The 13,868-nt window shown below is 40.1% G+C and overlaps 1 protein-coding gene across 4 annotated transcripts in view; it reads right to left on the bottom strand.

The window, feature by feature from the left end:
• Positions 1–13,868, bottom strand: part of LOC121728622 (transcriptional enhancer factor TEF-1) — a 108,085-nt gene that overhangs the window by 10,183 nt on the left and 84,034 nt on the right. For 3 of the 4 annotated variants that reach the window (XM_042116822.1, XM_042116819.1, XM_042116820.1), the window contains 3 exons: positions 13,442–13,571; positions 1,298–1,428; positions 536–640 (listed from right to left, as the gene is read on the bottom strand). In XM_042116822.1, coding sequence (XP_041972756.1) covers positions 536–640; positions 1,298–1,428; positions 13,442–13,568 — 363 coding nt within the window. In that variant the 5' untranslated portion in view covers positions 13,569–13,571. The remainder of the gene's footprint in view (positions 1–535; positions 641–1,297; positions 1,429–13,441; positions 13,572–13,868) is intronic. The other variant, XM_042116821.1, reaches the window with a different exon arrangement.

Raw genomic sequence — 13,868 nt, 5'->3', positions numbered from 1 at the left:
TTCTTAAGAGGGAAAGCCTCTCCTCTTTTTTATCACTAACGGAAGATGGACCTTTGAAAAGTAGTAGTATGGAATGAAGTTCAAGAGCGCTATACGTCTCTGGAGCGACTGCTGGGTACCAACACGAGGGCAATCGGAAGCGAGTCAGTGCGAATTGAACACAATATTGACGTTTGTTTACATTTACACCCTTATCATTAGTCGTCTCCTCGATATATCCTTCACTCGACTCAACCTCAATCCTAAGGGCCAAAAATAACCGCGTTACGGCACCGCACCGCCAAAATCAGCGGCAAAATCATTCAAAACTGAATAAAAAACTAAACAATTCCGCCAATTTTTGTATTGTGGTGCCTCAACGCGGTGTGTTTCGGCCCTTAAAAGTAAGTAATGACGTTTTATCGAACTAATGACATACTTTTTGAAGAATTGAGGTTGAGTCGAGGGAATCTCGAGGAAACGACTAATTTGGGCTCGTGAATCCTTTTGGCCTTTTTGGGTTCTGGCAACACCAGTGAACACAGCATGCCTGTACCGTGTGATAGGCGGGGTGGGGATGGTGGGGGAAGCCCGCCACTATCTGCGCGCTAGACAGCGTGCTCACTGACTGCATCGCCTTCTCTTTCATCACACCGCCGTCCTACATAGTTTATCACCCGTTAGATCTACTGATATCGTCGGAATTGATGCTGAGGCAAGGTTCTTGATGGCCACAATTTCTATTTGGTTTCTTACTGTAGACGAATCGAACGGCCACACTCAGAAAAAAATATCGGTTACTTAACATTTATTTGATGGGCCTGTTTCACCACTTCCTGATAAGGCTATCCACCAATTAACTTGATAGATCAAGTATGGAGAATCTGTCAAAAAAGCTATGTCAAAATCTTAATGAAATTACAGTAAGGGCCTGTTTCACCATTGTCTGATAAGGTGCCGGATAGGCTTATTTGACAGATTCTCCATACTCTATCTGTCAAGTTAGGTGGTGGATAGCCTTATCAGGAGGTGGTGAAACAGGCCCTAAATATAATAAATGTCTGAGTGTGGCCGTAAACTGTAGAAACGTTATTTCATATTCGTTTTTTTATTTTCACTCTTGCTCGCGTACGTCGCTTAACTTTCTGTAATATTATTCTAACATCTATGTACTTTGCCAGCTTACATTACACTTTGTCAGCTTCCTTTTTACCTGACGTAATTTTTAATTAGCTAATCATTATCGCCTTTAAAATATGAGGCTGTGACAAAACACAGTGACAGGCGGTCACAGCTTGAAATTTTGTCTGATACTCACCACTTTTAGTTTGGCCTGGATCTCTCTGAGTTTCCGCCTGGCCAGCACCTGGATGTGGGAAGACACCTGCTTGCGAGTCCGCGTCTTCCCCGTCCTTAGCTTTATATACCTCGCTATAAGTTCATTGCGTCCTGAAAGAATAAAGCTTCTATTAGTAATTTGCTAGGGTCTATACTTGCAACTCTGCCTTAAGCGCGGAGTAGAGCACCGTGGGGTTTTAGTGGGACGACCGTACTGGGGACTGGGGAGACCCACATACCCCGGCCGATGTCCTCAATACACCGGAGATGGGTAAAACAGGTCTCCATGTAAATAAAAAGCTCGCGAGGCGTTGCAAGGAATGACCCAGTCAAATTAGACCAAACAGCCGAAACCACCGCAAGTGGTAAGTCCGTCGAATCATTTCATTGTGTATTTTCAAGTGCAGCAGTTAAAATTTTAGATTCGATTATGTCATAAAGTACATCGAATTGCCGCGTCACGTTTTTTATATATAACGAGCTTTTGCCCGCGGCTTCGCTCGCGTTAAGAAGTATTATAATATACAAACTTTCATCCCCTATTTTAACCCCTTGGAGGTGGAATTGATCAAAATCCTTTCTTAGCGGATGCCTACGTCATAATATCTACCTGCACGCCAAATTTCAGCCCAACCCGTCCAGTGGTTTGGGCTGTACGTTGATAGATCACCATGTCAGTCAGTCACCTTTGAGTTTTATATATATAGATATAGATAACGGGTCGGTTCTCCTGATGGAAAGCAACTAGCGTCGCCCATTAGAAGAGCTGCAGGTGAGTTGCCGGTTGTTTTGTGACCTGATCCTTAGTCATGATTTTCTGCAATGTTAGGGAGGTCGAGTTCGTCGCGCTTCGGTAGCTATATTTTTAATAACCGGTTGCGGTATTTTTAGCAGGAAAGCTTTTTTAAGTAATTAATTTATCAGCACGCACGAATTGATTAAAATTAAAGTAACTTCGTGAGGGGAAATTTAATTAACACCTATAAATGTGGCGACCCCGAAATTGTGGGGGCGCTCAGAAATAGATGAAATTCATCAGAAATCAGTATACGTGGAGCTGTCCAATTGCAAAATAATGTAAATATGAATCAACACGAGTCGCGATATTCGGAAAATCTGCGCAATTCGGTGCTACTCCGATGTCGGCGTTATGAAACAATTTTCAAAATATTTTGAATAGCTATTTTCAATAATTGAAACTGCAGCTGCCCTGGCATTCGGGGCGGATAGTTCGACCGCATATTTCAAGGGAGCTAACCCCTCGATAACCTTGCTCAATTTTTGCTGCAGTAAATTGAAATAACTAAGTTATTTTGTACTGACGGTATACTTAAAATAAACGTCACTATTTCAGTATTATCCTTTACCTTGACTTTGAAGCGAAGCAATTTCTCCACTAAATAGGGCTTTAAAGTGAAAAAAGCGTCCCACATCAGAGATTTATTTCACCATGCGACTATGTTGTAGTTATAAAATATTGACAATTGATATATAGAATAGAGAAGAAATCGCCGGCAAAGGCTACTACGGAATAGCGTCGCAACTCGCAGACGAGGGATTTTAATTTGGCCAATAGTGTATTAATTTGACGGCGACCGGGAAGCCGGGTCGGAGCAAAGTAAATTGAAATCTTATTGAATTCAAGGAATGCGAGCGATGGTGACGGCCCCCGGACGGTGCAAATTTAATTAACCCCTTGGCTGCTCGTTCCTACGTCTATTTTACGTGTGTACGAGCTACCCATAATAACCCTTTAACGACCTCCGTCAAACATACGAAGACGTAAGCGGACGAAGTGAGTAAGTAACAATTTGAAAACTGTTATTTTTTTGCATAAATGGGTATCAAGACCGGGAACATGAATGGGAATAAAAAAATGTGGATTCTATGCATAGCAGCATAGCTAATTATTAACATATTGGCTAGACGATGAAGTAGATATTGAGTTACAAGTTACAGGGTATGTGTTCAAATAATGAGGGAAAAAATCGTCCAAGTGCGAGTTGCACCCGCGCACGGATATAATGACCATTATTGATATACTTAGAGCAAAATTGCTGTATGGGACCCCCTTAAATATTTAATTTATTTTGTTTTTATTTTATTGGTTGTAATATTAGCAACAGAAATGCATAATTTCTGAAATTGTAACTCTCTAGCTTCACTAATTTACTGTTCTTGAGATACAGCTTCGAGACAGACAGACCGACGGACAGCGAAGTTTTAGTAATAGGGCGGGACCCTATGGGTACGGAACCCTGAAAATCTGTTATCATGTCACAGAATACATATTATTATACAAGTACTTATGTTATCAAAATGTTGTTACCTACTTAGTTTACTTCTCATACGGTCTTTGAACGTCACGGATCGCTGGAGTATTGAAATCGGAAACTGTATTAATTACATCTCTGCGCACGCAATATTTATCCTGCGATTGTGTCTGATAGGATAACAAGTTTACAATTAAAGTGAAAGGCAAACTGCAAGGTAACCGGAGCCTTAGCTCGTCGTACATTGTCGAAGCTGCGTTTATGACACGAACTCTATCAGATGGTAAAAGTTATCAGTTTCGCTTTAATTGAGAATAGAACAATGGGATGAACGAACAATAAAGAAAAGATTAACTGAGGCATTACAATTAATATTGATATAATTATATGAGTTATTAAAGTTATTATTAATCCGGGATACATCTCTTAATACAATAGGCATGATGACTAATTTTTTTTCTTATCGGTAATTGAAGGACACTTAAAAATAGAAACATCGTTGAAAGAATGACTCTGATAGCTTAAACATTCACCAAGATATGACAATTCAAATATCTCATAAAAAAGACCTGCCCGAAACGCTCCATACAAAGTGCTACGAAAGACTGACGTCAGTCTTTCGTAGTTTGTACGCATCGGGAGACAACTTTGTTCGACAGGTATATTAAATATTGCGTTTATGAAAGTGGTTTCATAACAAAAGTTGCTTTTAATTGCATAAGTTATCGAATTGTATACAAATATTAAGAAATTTAATTGAAAAAAAATTCGACTTGAATATTAAACTTATAAGGCGCATAACAAAAAAAAATACAAATGCAATCAAGCTAAAATTTTGGGAACACTTATTTTTTACCGTGATTTCTTTATTTTATTAACAAAATTCGCTAATCTTTGACCTTGTCATCATCCCTATTAAATTCAAACATAGGTTTAACTGTTCTATATTTTAATTCCATATTTTGCAGTACTACAATCCTTCCTAATAAAAAAAACTCCTGGGTATAGAAGCGCTGTACTAACAATTATCCGTTCCTATTTCATTATGTTGTATAATTAGTTGTAATTGAATGAGTCGTGTCGCACGTTGCGAACGCTCGGTGGCGCCCGCGAAACAGCATTAAGAGTGCTTTAACCCGAAATCTCCGGGTGCATCCTCTATAAATAGTCCAGGAGACTCGAGCACTATTCCGCGACGAATAGAAAAACAAGAGATGATTATTTATTAGTCAGCCACTCGGCTAATTCGGTCCGAGCGACGCTACGCTCTCGTGCGGACGGAAATGAACACGCTAGCGCTGCGTATACATAATTGAGCAGTTTTTTCACTAATCTCTCATGAATAATGCACGTAATAATGTCGTATTTATTGGTAATGTCATTACGCTGTCTGCACTATAGGGTTAAATCTCGTGCACCAATAAAAGCTGATAACCCTCTGTCGGAAAAAAGCCTTCTGCAGGCTTAGCATTACATTAGAAACGGGAAAGAATCGACATACTGACTTTTAGTGATAAAATCGCGGATTTCCCTTGTCTAACTGTCACTTTGTCTATTCTTCCGTAGAAAGAAATAGCTTTTATGGTGACCATGCTAAGGCTGCTGGTTGGTTTCTGAGATATCCTGACTTAACTTTATCTCTTCACCAGCGCGTTTGATTGGCTAACGTCAAAATTGTAACCAATCAATAACGTCGGTGAATGGATAAACTCCTGTCAGAAACCTACCTCAGCAACTGGGTCTTTTGATGATGACTTGATAAATTGTGAGATAACTTGGTTTAAGGTACCGGTTGGCAGCGGGCGACATGAAGCAGCGGACGACGTGTCGTCGCGACACTGGTTTCTATGTATTTCTATGAAAAGTGTCGCTAGCTTCGTGTCGCTAGCTGCGGTGGGTATTTCATAGATAAATATGTAGAAACGAGTGGTGTCGCGACGACACGTCGTCTGCTGCCGCTTAATGTCGCCGACTTCCAACTTGTACCTATATAACTTGTATAACGGATGGACTTAGCAACGAGTTTTTTTACTCAGGGGCCGTACCGCGAAACCGTTTTGAGACTCAAACAATCGTACGAGAATGCCGCGTCCTGCTCTAACAAACGTGAAATGACGTTGTGAGAGTAGGACGCGGCATTCTCGTTCGATTGTTTGAGTCTCAAAAGGGTTTCGTAGTAGACTTACTATATAGCTACGAAGTTCGTAGCAATCTACACAACACGTATTAAGTAATAAAAGTAACTATTGAGTACTATTATGAAACGTAATAACAACGAAGACAGTCAAAATTGAAGACAAAAAAAGACAATTTTCAAATTGTTAGATTTGAAAATTGTCGTTTTTTCGCTTACTTACATAGAGGATTTAGGATCTGGAAAATGATTTGCAATAAAAACGTGGTTTTTATGTAGGTATACCCAGATATATTGGCCAGATAATGAAGTAGGTAAGTTACAAGGTTTCTTCAAATTATCAGGGAAAAATCGGCCGAGTGCGAGTCGGACTCGCTCACGAAGGGTTCCTTAACGTTATAGAGCAAAAATTGGCCAAAAATTTTGTTTTTTTGTATGGGAATTGGGAGCCTAGGGGGGTTCCCAATTTTTATTTTATTTAAATATTATTGTTAATTATTAAAGGACACATATTATATTTTAGGCCTTTGTGAAAATTTCAAGTACCTGCCTGTTGCCATTATTGATATCGAGCAAAAAAGGCCAAAAAATCACGTTTGTTGTATGGGAGCCCCCCTTAAATGCGACAGACGGACAGACAGACAGACGGACAGACAACGAAGTCTTAGTAATAGGGTCCCGTTTTTACCCTGTGGGTACGGAACCCTAAAAATGAGTAATGGCTCTTAAGTTATAAAAAGTTACTTATCCACTTCATCCACTCATGTCTATCACTTGACGTATTTTGAAGAAAAAAAAAAGGTTTTCTTGCCTTTTGGTACGGGACCCTACATGCGCCAACTGCCAAGCTAATTTTGTTAAATTAAAGTAATTAATTCAAAAGCTATGTTGAACTAAAAGGCTTTTGCTATCAATGGATCAGTTAATTTAAATAGGATTTTAATAGAAAAGTGTCGGCACGTAATTACACTGTTAACCAATAAATGGGAAAAGAATTGAGATGAAAATATTTGTGTTAAGCGACATTTTGATAATTGATCAGTCGAGCACCCATCAGAAACACATTAACGATACCGATCGTATTGTTTTCAGCTCTCTTTTCCGCCGCCACATTATAATGGCGCCCATTTCAATATGATATTTACGTAAATAAGCTTTTAGGGATATTGTATACTTATTATTAACGTTACAGCCTACAGGTATTTGTTCGGTGTTACGTTACCTTATTATCTCAGAAACTCCTGCTAAATAGAGCAGTGGCCTTTGTTTTCATCGTTCATACTGACAGACTTTAGTAATAAAATGGCGGATTTCTTTTGTCTATCTGTCACTTTGTCTATTCTTCCGTAGAAAGAAATCATTTCTTTGGTGACCATGCTAAGCCTACTGATAATTATATTATTTACAAAATATAGATAATTATAATGCCGTTGACAACTTTAAAGTACGGTGCGAGGCGCGAGTCGAGCGTTGCAAAAGGACATTGCATAACAGTCGTTATTGCAAGCCGAATCACAATTGAGAGGTTGTAATTGTCAATTAATTGGGAGCAAGACTTCTTTGGATACCAAGATTAAGGCCCAATTTCACCAACGTCTGTTAGTGTTAACAGCTTGTTAAAATATCATTTCGTCTCTTTGATTCATGTGAAAAACGAAAGAGGTAAAGTGATACTTATTCGAGCATTCACCTTAATAGTCGCAGGTGAATTTGGTTTTTAGAGTTATAAAGGGCATAGATTTGCTCCAAATATTAAGGCCGTTTGGTTACAAGAAAGCTTGTATTACGTCTTATAATAAATAGATGAAAGGCGTAAGCTATTCCAATATGAGACACTCGGCGGCGACACGGGCGTCGGAGGAGAAATTTCCGCTGACCCAAACAGAAGATATGCAAGGTCTTGCAGAAGGGTTAGCGAGGGCCTCGGAGACGGGGGCGGGGGGCGGGGGCAGGCGGGCGCTAAACAACGGGCCGCCCCTTCTTTATATTTTCTTACTGCGTTCGCCGCCTAGCGCGGCCGGGCCCCTTACACGCTCGCTCGCTCACTAATTGCGCATTCTTCGCATAGTTTAGCTCCCCTTTGGGGGGGGGGCCTCCCCCGCCGACCTCCCGCCGGCCCGGCCACGTGGAGCGCTAAACTTTCATACTCGGGGTGTATTGAGCGGTTTTGAATGTCTTAACTCATGAGCTCCGACGCCGGTGTTGCGAAGTTCCCGCGCCCCGCATCGTTCGAGCACCTCCGCTCGCCGCCGACCAAAAACATAAAACATATATATACATACACAGACGTGCATATACCTCCCTGTAAGTTCAGCTTCCACTTTGACGGCTCATTCCGGCCTCCGGGTTAAACCCTCGAGTCTTCGGTGGTTGCAATTTGTTGCCTTCTCTTTGAAAAGTGAAGGCTCGTGAGTTGGAGGTGTGTACACTTAAAAAATTTCGAGATTTTTTACTTTCAGGAATTTTCAAGCAAAAGCGAAAAGTACATAATATAGAGACAGAAAGTAACCATAATATTATTCGGACATCGGCCATTTTTGAATTATTAATTATTACCGCTGCCCAATTATTAGCAGCTCCTATTTCCAAAACCGCAAAGTAAAAAGACCTTTACCAAAACTTTACTTCAACACACGTTTATGACCAATAAACCTGCCTTGTTTTAGTCTGTGTTTAGTTCCGAAAGCGGGTTTGACTAGTCTATAAAATTCAAGCGAGATAAAAAGCGTTAAATGTGATTAAATGGCAAACTGAGACCGCCGCGGACCAACCGACCGCGGTATTTTGTGAATATTCATGTTTTCATTTTTACTAATTCAGATTCTTTATTTATTAAAAACTAGATGACGTTCGCAACTCCGTTGTGCCAAAACTCGTTTATCGCGCGGGAACCGTACATTTTTCCGGGATAAAAAGTATCCTATGTCATTTTCCGGGCCTCAAGCTATCTCCATATCAAATTTCAGCAAAATCGGTTCAGCGGTTTGGGCGTTAAGAGGTAACAAACCGACAGACAGACAGACATACAGAGGGAGAGACAGACACACTTTCGCATTTATAATATTAGTATAGTATGGAAGTATGGACTTTAAGATTACAGTTATTGGTCCATAAAACTTTTCGAGAGACTGCGAACCGAACCCGACTTGATTAAAAGTTCCTATTTTAGAAAACGACAAAGGGTAACAATATCTAGTTTTTATAAAAAAACAAGATCCTTGCAAGATTAATGACGAATTAAAATACGAGCTCGATCTCAGAAAGAGGACAACTAACTAAAAAGTTAAACGAAAGATGTCAAACGAACTTTATAAATTGTTGCCCAAAAGAGTGAAGACTTGGCGGAGTAGTAGAGTGAATATTGTCTTAGATGAATATAACAGGGGGAAACAGCTGCGAGGACCAAGGGTAGGGCTATAGAGTTTACAAAGTTTTAGATAGCACCTTTAATTTTGATTTGTTAATTTAATAAATTTAGTTTTTCTTTTGATTTTAACTTTTTAGTTTTTAACGCATTCTTTCTTTATTTTAAACCGAAACTATGATGTAGATATTAGACGCCTAACGCTTATACCTAATAATAATACTTTGCTTTTTTTTTTATTTAATTGCTTTTTTATAATATAAAAAAATTGCATTGTTATTAAGTTTCGAATTAATTAGACCACTAGGTAAAATCGTGATTGGTGCTCAAAGATATCGTTACATACATACAGCCCAAGCTTAAAAGCGTGTTAACATGACAGAAAGAGGCAACGAACCTCGAATCAGTACGGACTCATATGAAGCTTAAAATATTATGATGTCTTAAGATAGTCTACTGTGCAAATGAAGATGCATTTTGTGTTGCAAATTGCAGTATCGTGACTCGTGTCTCAAACGAGCACTTGTTTGAGGTTTTATGACTAAAGTTTATTCATTCAATAATGTTATTGATCGTTTTTTTTCTTGATGTTTTGACGTTGGCCAATCAAAAGCGTATGTTTTTAATCGTAAAGGTTTTTGATATTCTATTTGCCACCAGGTGCCGCTATGTAGCCTTAGGGTCTATCGCGTCAAACTGTTTTCATAATATATCACGGGCAAATAGAATATCAAAAACCCTCATTGAAAATATAAACTCCTGTAAAACCCTCAGACCGGGCCGGGCATAATATCCTTTGGTCTGTAAGCCCTTGGCAGTTATCGGGGTTGTGTGACGCACCCGACTAGATTAAGGCTCGGGCCGACACGTCCCCGTCTAATGTGGTCGTATATTGTCCGGGCGGACGTCCGCAATTATGTGCCTTATTTTTACATTTCGTGACCTCTCAGCTCGTCCAGTTTAATCGATTATATTGCGAGTCTTTAAGCCACCTAGAGATGCTTCCGTTGCTATTTATTTAGGGCGCCAAATATGAAAATTATACGACTCTTTAGTCTCCTAAGTATGCACTTTCTCGCTTTATACGAGTTCAAGTTATACTATGGTTATACTTGAGGAGAAATCAGAGGTCACATTATCATAACATTAGCATTTTTGTAGCATTTCAAAGTCCTTCGCATTCCTGAAGCATATTTTAATTGAAATATTTTTATAATTAAAACAATTTGGCTACATAAATTCATATGTAGGTATAATTAATTCAGAATTTAAATATTATACTTTATGTCATTTATTTAAATGCACGAGAAATAATTATTTAATTATAATAGTTTTAATCTGCTAGTGTTTAAATATAATATTTTATAGCATAGTTTTAACCTTACTAAATTAAATTTTCTTGTCGGATCTGATAAGTATTCGTGGCATAATTTGCTCTGGTTGCCAGATCAGACAGATATACCAAAAATCTGAATACTTACCTATAGTATTCATATATAGCTGTATTCATTTGTTTTTTTTTTTTAATTACGGAACCAAGAGCAGCTTAAAAATGAAGCTTTATGCGGTATGCCGTATGCCTAATATGTCACTTAGATGATTCTGGTTCTGATATCGTCAAAGGACTATGACTACGCAAGGGTGTAAGGCTTAGTCTGTACACTGGCCCAGATGTGCCCTTGTTAAAACATGACACTAAAAGATGACGAGAAACTGAGACTGGTACCCTAGACCAGTGTTCCGCAAACTTTTTGTGTTCAAGCTACAGCCAGAAAAATAAAAATTTTGGACAAATTAATCAGAGCAGCGTGCACGCTTGTACGGGGATTCCCAATTCTTATTCCTTTCGTCGATCGTCCTGAGATGTTACCTTATTTCTAGGTTCTTATAAACTAGAAATATGTAGGTAGGTAAAAGGTCATTTTTTTGTGGCACACCAACTACTGACCACGGCACACCGTGCCGTGGCACACCTTTTGTGGAACACGACCCTAGACTTAGAGCATTAAACAGCTGGTTGGCTGGTTTAATGCTCTAAGGCCCTAGACGATGATGGCGAACAAACTGAACTCAACCGTTTAATCTCGCATTCGTCGTGCAGCATTATTTCCGCCGGGACGATAAGATTAAGCCGGCGCATTTCTTTCCGTCTATTAAATCACTTAAGGTGGACACATCGCTTGCGGTAGATTTGCTGAGCAATTCCGCCCCGACTCGCCCCGGGCCGGGTAGTCCTTTAATTAAAACCCGGACAGTAATGTCCCGGCTGACGTGGACTTAATGCCGGACCGTAATGGCGTCCGCCTTTAATTGTTACATGTCAATGTAGTCCCCGACCGAAATGAGACGTCGCCGAGCGCATACTTCCACGTGAATTACGGCTCACTTTTTGTCTCTCCGACTTCGCGGTCTGAGCTGGAATACTTCAGATATTTCAGGCGATAGAACATGTCGTTTAACATCCGAAGTTAAACTTCGATGCGCCGGCGAAGCGATGCTAAATACGGACAATCGAGTTGGCAGCGCGCCTAATTCGGCGGCGAACGACGACGATTATCTTTATTCGACTTTTAAATCCAATAGCGAATTAGTCGAGATCGAGGATCAACATTAGCCGTTAATTGCTGCTGGGAAGGTTTATTTTGGCCGTCGCGGCCCTCTAACGAGCTTCCTTATTTCGGCGCGGAAAAATGCCGCTATCACGCGGCTGATCTCGCTTTATATTCGCATATTTCTTTAATTACATCGCTCGTTTCTTCGCTTTTAATGTTTTATGGAGTCGATGCAATTAATTGGAAGTGAGTGATCGCCACTTTTCCGCCGTTGCCGGGATGTTTCGTCACCGAATTGTGTCACTTTGTTAGTATTGGTAAATAGCGGGCAATCTTAACGGCATTCATTTATGTAGTCTCGATAAGACAAATTTAGTGATTCTGACACTAAAGATCATAAGTTAGCAATCTGGCGTATCTACCTAACCTTAAACCACAGACTCCTAAATGATACAAATTACAATGTAATATTTTGTGTGGCCTGTCGTAAAATATCTTAGACGATGATGTCACAGAGAGATAGAACCAATTGGTTTCTAAGGTGCCCGCACATGTTTCAAACGATTTTTGCTGTCAGTGTAAAAAAGTAAAAATATCTCTAGCTAGATAAGAATATTTTTGGATAACATTTTTGCCTGCATTCAATTAAAAATATTCGTTAATTTTTCCATAAGGTTTCCGAATAAAGCATCATCGGTAGATTCTAGGAATCCGGCGAGATATCATCACATTGTGTTCGTCGAATCCGATTGCGCCATGTCTTTGTCGGCACTCAGCGGGGGGGGAGTGGAGGCTTCATCAATACCTTTTGTCTCCGCCGCGATTGTTCCTGTGTGTCACATTTAACACAATAACACGTCCTCAATATGCGCACGGCACACCCTGTTCATATTCCAGGAAAAACTCCCACATACTTTCATTGCAAATTAAAGAATGGCCAGAAAATTTCCAGGTGGAAATCCAATGTGCACTTTAAAAGGCACTATCAGACCCACGACATGACGGACCCACGTAATTTTGTCGTATTATAAGCTTCTAACAACCAAATGTTAATAATTTATGTTACCTATTGATGATATGAGATGGTACTTTACGTTACCTCTTGACCATCTTGTCCCATGTCCCAAGTGCTAATAAATTATGAGTAACTAAGTATATTTTAAAAAAAGTTCGCTGCCAGGAACAAAATGGCGCTTAGGCACCAGATTCAGTATTCGATCGGTTTCCTTACATAGTAACATGTAATTTTCGCAAAGCGCCGAATGAAACCGGTCTCACAGCCCCACTAACCCATTTTTTCTGACTGTTGGCAACTCTTAAGTAGCCACCGAGTTTAATTATTATCTAATTAAAAATAGTCGTAAATAATTAGAGTAATAAGTAGACATTACATGGCATAATTTAACAGGAAAATCATTCTGTTTGGCGTCGATTATTGACGTCACGAGCACTGGCCAGGCTTCTGGGTATTTCGGAACACACCCAAAATGTCTTATTTTATTCAACCGACTTAATCCAAGGCCTCAGCCTCTAATGCAGCGGCAGTGGGGCGGGAGCGGTGGCGGCGCGGCGCGGCGGTGCTGGAAGCCGTCTGGTATCCCACGCTCTGCTGCCTTCGAGGCTCCATATAAATCTGTACATTAATGGAACGTGCCGCCGCTCCCGCTCCCGCCCCGATGCCCGCTGAATTAGAGGCTGAGGCCTTGATTTCAAGTCTGAAGCCTTAGATATGTGGCCTTTAAATAAAGAAAAAAAGTATGTATTATCCAGAGAGTGGGTTCTCCAGCATGTGTGGACTCACCGTACATCTTGCCCTCGTCGGAGAGGATGATCTTGCGGCGGCCGCAGGGGGGGTAGATGGCCAGCGCCTCCTGGAAGCTCTGCTCGATGTCCGGACTCCACACCCCCTCCGCGTCCGCAGCTGACATATCCTGGAATATCAGTTGGAAACGCATGAAACTAGAAGTTGGAAATTACTATCAGAGAAGCTGATTTATAGGTGGCTAATTGCTTTACAATATACATATTAATCATAATAAAAATCTTAAATACATATATGTATAGCATAAAAGTATTAAATATATTTCCGTTGTTATGTACCCGTAACACAAGTCCTTCAGGTACTTAGCACGGGGCCAGACCGACGTGGTGTGAAGCGTCCATAGATATTATCATTATTATATTAATAAAAAAAATAGGCAGACGCCGCCTACGTTATTCGGTCAGGT

The sequence above is a fragment of the Aricia agestis genome, chromosome 7, assembly GCF_905147365.1.
Source record: "Aricia agestis chromosome 7, ilAriAges1.1, whole genome shotgun sequence".
Lineage (NCBI taxonomy): Eukaryota > Metazoa > Arthropoda > Insecta > Lepidoptera > Lycaenidae > Aricia > Aricia agestis.
The sequence above is the reverse complement of the archived record's forward strand: the minus strand, read 5'-3'. Positions and strand labels throughout refer to the sequence as shown.